The sequence below is a fragment of the Cicer arietinum genome, chromosome 4, assembly GCF_000331145.2.
Source record: "Cicer arietinum cultivar CDC Frontier isolate Library 1 chromosome 4, Cicar.CDCFrontier_v2.0, whole genome shotgun sequence".
Classification (NCBI taxonomy): Eukaryota; Viridiplantae; Streptophyta; class Magnoliopsida; order Fabales; family Fabaceae; genus Cicer; species Cicer arietinum.
Genome location: NC_021163.2, coordinates 1,366,281 through 1,371,639, shown reverse-complemented (window position 1 = coordinate 1,371,639; position 5,359 = coordinate 1,366,281). Strand labels below are relative to the sequence as shown.

General features: G+C 34.6%; 1 protein-coding gene across 1 annotated transcript in view; it reads left to right on the top strand.

Moving 5' to 3' along the window:
- The window catches only part of LOC101509502 (flowering locus K homology domain-like), a 5,854-nt gene extending 1,385 nt beyond the window's left edge, over positions 1-4,469 (top strand). Inside the window, exons 2-7 of the mRNA XM_073367037.1 lie at positions 1-5; positions 1,419-1,668; positions 1,953-2,101; positions 2,486-2,764; positions 2,881-3,075; positions 4,035-4,469. The exon at positions 1-5 is cut by the window's left edge and continues 588 nt beyond it. Of these exons, the coding sequence (XP_073223138.1) occupies positions 1-5; positions 1,419-1,668; positions 1,953-2,101; positions 2,486-2,764; positions 2,881-3,075; positions 4,035-4,229 (1,073 nt within the window). The 3' untranslated portion in view covers positions 4,230-4,469. The remainder of the gene's footprint in view (positions 6-1,418; positions 1,669-1,952; positions 2,102-2,485; positions 2,765-2,880; positions 3,076-4,034) is intronic.
- Positions 4,470-5,359: the final 890 nt, after the last annotated feature.

The window sequence follows — 5,359 nt, the reverse complement described above, 5'->3', positions numbered from 1 at the left end:
GGTTAGTACACTTTTCAATTTGTTCTTGTTATTCATTCAGCTAGGGTTAATCTTGGATATTGATATACATAGTCATTCTCCTTTGTTGTTCGACTTACCAGTTTCTTTGTTGAATATGTTTACTGTCCTGTTGTCCATACCATAAGCCCATAAAGTGCAGCGAAATTTAATTTCCGTCAAGCTGAAATTTCTCGTCTTGGTGGTTTCTGCGCTCAATAATTACGAACTATATTAATGCAAATATAATATCAGGAACACCACTTCTTGAAAACTTGACTCCGCATCATGCTTATTAATAAACCCCAGTGCTCTATCTTGTAGTAACTATTTAGTGATTTGAAATTGGACAACATCAACTTGATGAAGCCAACCTCTTATTTCATCAATTTGAAATTGAAAGTTAATAGTTCATTGGTGATAATAAAATTTGGTAACACATGAATACTATTGCTAAGGAATTGTATTATGTAAAAAGGAAACACTTATCAAGGAAGTGAAACTATTAAAATTACATAATCCAGCTAAACACAAGAAATGATTAATAATGGAACAGGTTAATATATATATAAAAAAAATGTCTTTTATCGAGATAACAAAATGGGTGTGTGCAGGTTGTCAGCAAAATGCAAATATGAATGAACAAAGTGGCTTCAAATTGAAGAGCCAAAGTTCAAGTTGCAGGAAAACCGCAATGAGCATGTACAACTTCTGAAACGCTCTTTTTGACTTTAGAATCAGAAATAGTTTGTGCAGACCTTGGTGGCAAGAAGCTTTCACTGTACCTGGTAACTTCAGAACTTGGTCGATTGGTGCCTTGCCACACTCAAACTGTTTCCTACAGAACACTTAGTCACTAAAAAAAAAGCTTATGAAATTTGATCCACATATTACTAAGTACTCTAAAACTGATGAAGTCAGGTGACTATGTCATTAAAATTTATAAATCTAAAATATAAGATGGTCAATTTAATTACTCCCGGGACATCTACATTATTAAATTACTCCAAAGGTCGAAAATTATTAATTAAAAACTAAATTACTCAGATCATAGGAAATAAACCTAGTGGAAATAATTGCTAATTTGTGAAGTTAGACATGCATTGTTCCAAAGAAATGGAAATAAAGTTAAAGCAAAATTTAGTTTCACCAGTGAATATTCAGTGAAACAGAGATGCACTGATCCAAGGAAATGAAAATAAAGTGAAAAGGTAAAATAAAATTTTATATATATATTCCAGTAATGCAATAGTGAATTTAGTGATCAAAGAGTGTATCTTTGGAACATTTGAAATTTAATTAATCGATGAGTCAAACATATAGTTAGATTTTCTGATATTTGTCTGTGTTTGGTGTAATATGAAAGCATGCTATTTCCTACACGGGGATTCTGAATTCTGTTTCATTTATGCTTCTAAAAGGTAATGGTTTCTGCGAAAGAAGAGCCAGATCGCCCCATACCACCTGCTGTAGAGGGTTTGTTAAGGGTTCATAAACAAGTTGTCAATGTGGACCGTGATCCTGCAGAAAGTGCATCAGGTGCAGGACGCCCAGGTGTTACGAGGCTTCTAGTGGCTGATACTCAAGCAGGAAGCTTGATTGGAAAGCAGGGGGGCACTATAAAAACTTTTCAAGATGCCACTGGTTGCAATATACGCATCCTTGGTTCAGGTGTGTGCATTTACAGGCATTATTAAACGTGGGGGAATATTGCTTCAATACATTTTCTTTTCAATATATTTTTTCAGATGTCTTATTTGTGACTTTGGCACATCTCTACTTGCACCACTCTCAGCTGCACTAATTTTCTTACTGCTATTCTTACTATGTATTTAGAAAGTTGGTTTTTTTTCTTCTTCCGAACAATGCCCTAATATTTAGCTAACACACATAGGAGAAACATGATTTATTACGTGTGTGATTATTGTACCTGAATAATGTAATGTATACAACAGAACACCTGCCAATTTTTGCTCTACGGGATGATAGTATTGTTGAGATACAAGGGGACATGGCTGGAGTTCACAAGGCAGTTGAACTTATTGCACTTCATCTACGGAAGTTCTTGGTGGACCGCAGCATAGTCGGAGTATTTGAAACACAGGTAATATCATGTTACTTCTGTTTTTTTTTTTACTTTCAAAAGCTAAAAGGCTTGACTGGGCAGTTGATATTTTCTCACATAGGTCATATCTAGTCTAGGAATAAACAATTGATTGGGATTGGATAGTGAATAGTGATAGAATTACGGTGGACTAGAAAGCATTCTAGGCTATCTATCATTTGCATGTTATATGTATGCCTGACTTAAATCATTTGTTGTTTTTATGTTTTACATTTTGAGAAAGGGTTTCAATGTTGCTTTCAGTTTTTCATATGTTTAGAATTGAAGCAGGGCTTTGTATTTATTTATTTTACAGGTATATGGATCATTTTTACTATAATGCCTTTTTATTACTAATTTTTTTCTTGCTCTCACAAACTTCAGATGCAACGGCCAGATGTTCGAGTTAACCACAATGTGCCACCACACCAACCTTGGGGACCTCCTCCTCAAGGGTTTCCTGGTCTTGGCGGTGGACCTGCTTTTCCACCTAATCCTCAATATATGCCTCCTTCACATAACTTTGACAATTATTACCCACCTTCTGACCTGCCTCCAATTGACAAGCACATGCATCAGGGTCCACCACCTGCCTATGCAAGGGATGCCTCTATGGGAATTCATTCATCCAGTGGGCAGCCGCAACAATCTGGTTCAAATAAGGTGTCTTCTTTTGCCCAACTAGATCATTGCAGAGAGTAATATTGGTTTTGATGTATTATTATTATTATTATTATTATTATTATTTTGACTTCTGTAGTGTATTTTGTATTGTATAGGTCACACAGCACATGCAAATCCCACTGTCCTTTGCAGATGCTGTTATTGGGGCATCAGGAGCAAATATTAGCTACATCCGTCGTGCTAGTGGAGCAAGTATTACAATTCAAGAGACCAGGGGTGTGCCAGGAGAGATGACTGTTGAGATAAGCGGTACTGCTTCACAAATACAGGCAGCCCAACAACTAGTTCAGGTATTTGATTTTGAAGGTTCTTTGAGATTTCTAATGTGCTTGTTAACTGACTTATCATTAATTCTTGAATGAGACAAATTGGATCCTACTCTTGCAATTGTGAGTGATAGAGGTTGATGCTTTGTTTAACATTTATCATTTATTCTTGCATGTGTTCATAGCTTCATATATACTATACTCTCTCTGCCCTGAAATTTAAGGAAAAATTGGTCAAAGAAACTTGTTGTATTTGGTCCAAAAATTGGTCAAAGGTAGTTGATGTATTGGGTCCGAAAAGTCTTTTTTGACCTATTTTTGCTTATATTTGGGGACATAGGGAGTATTAGTTAATTATCCTCTTCAGATGATAATTTTTCATTATAGTTTTTAAATCATTTGTGTATATTAGCTTTAATTTTAAATGTCTATGGTAAAGTGTATTTTTGCTATCCATTTTTTATACTCAAGTAAATATAAATGATAGCGTTGAATAAGGGGAGAAGGAATTTAGATGACATTGAAGTATCTGTTAATTTCTTGCTCTTTGGGAGTTCATTTAGCTTTTTCTTTTCCCATGTTGTCAATGAAAATAAAAATGATGAAAGCCTTGACTTGAGAAGAAATGTACAGAATGTGAAATGGGAAGCAACAGTTACTGGAAACTGTTAATTGGGGCAAGTTTTCCATCTGCACCCTTATGTTACGAAATGATTCTAAAAAAATGTTAAAAATAGTTGCAGAGGATAGGACACATTTTAATTATCATTGTCATGTGAGTTCATGCCACTTTTTCTTTTTCGATGTTGTCGATGAACATAGAAATAAAAATATATCTTAAGAAGAAAGGTATCGCATGTGAAATGGAAATAACAGTTACTGGAAACATGGTGCATGTTTTGCTTGACATTGCACCCCCTCTTTTGAAGGTTATGTTATTTGATTTGTGTTTATCTAAATTGCTCACAATCTATCTGATGCAGAATTTCATGGCTGAAGCAGCAAATGCTGCAGCAGCGGCAGCTGCACAGCAGGATCATATGGGGGGATCAATTAACCAAGGCTATAATTCCTATCCCACTAATGCTCCTGTTTATGCATCTCCGCCATCAAGTGCTCCGGGCCATGCGGCTTCTGCAGATTATGGTCCTGTATACGGCACCAATTATGGCTATTGAGAAGATTACATTCAGTTTTAGTTGAGTAGCCTTATGTTAACATTTCGTTCAATTTTAGTTCCGGTTCTAGTTCTTGTGGGTATTGTAACCAGGTTTGGTTGTTGCCTATAATACCCCTTCTATTTGAGTTGTACTGCATTTAGTATAATACTTGGATAGGATTTAGAGAATATGGTGTTGATTTAAATTCCTTGTTGATTTATTTTATGCTTTCAAATAGGATTTTTTGTGGGTCTTGAATTTAAACGTTGCAGAAAAAATATAATCATTCTTGATAAAGAATATAAAAATCAATAGGAATAGCTGACACCTTTATATGGACAACCCACATAAAACTTCTTGAATCATATTAATTTCCACCGATACTCACCGAAGCTAAAAAATATCTGTCAAGCCTATTTCAGATTCAAGTTCTACTCAATTTCACCTCTATTATCAAAACTCTCCTCATCCCATTGTTACAAATTATCTGAAGCCACTCACCCACCAACTTTTTTGCCACCAATTTCTTAAAAGGTACATTTGATAACCATACAACAAGAGATCTAAATGATTTTGATTCCTAATCATCTGGATTAACAACCAATTAGTAGACTACTCTTTTAAGAGTTCTTTAATTACCAAAGTGAAATTGTTAATTTTTTTGGAATATGTTGACTGAGACATTGACAACTCTAGCTCAATACATGTCCGTAGATAATCAACATGAGATCTCTAATCAAGTTCATGATATATAGAAGAACCACAATCTTTGACAAGGTTAGTATGGATTTTTGGATAGACGAATGGATCGAGAATATCCGAATTTGAATTCTAGATAAAACAATTCATAGTCAAAAGAAATAAGTATACATTTCTTAATAATCCATAGAACTAAAGAAATATATATGATATACAAGACTCCCATTAGAATGCCAACCTTTGTTGATGCCACGTGCTTGGATAGAAGGAAGGTTAATGAAAAAATGAGTCTCTTTTAACATTAATTAGTGATATACAAAAAAAGTTACTTAGAAAGAAGTGATTCCAATAAGAATACCCAAAGAAGAGGAGGTGCCAAAATGGCATAAGCAAATTCTGTCAATTACCATTTTACAACCTTAATCATTAGAAAAGATGTAATTCCTGCT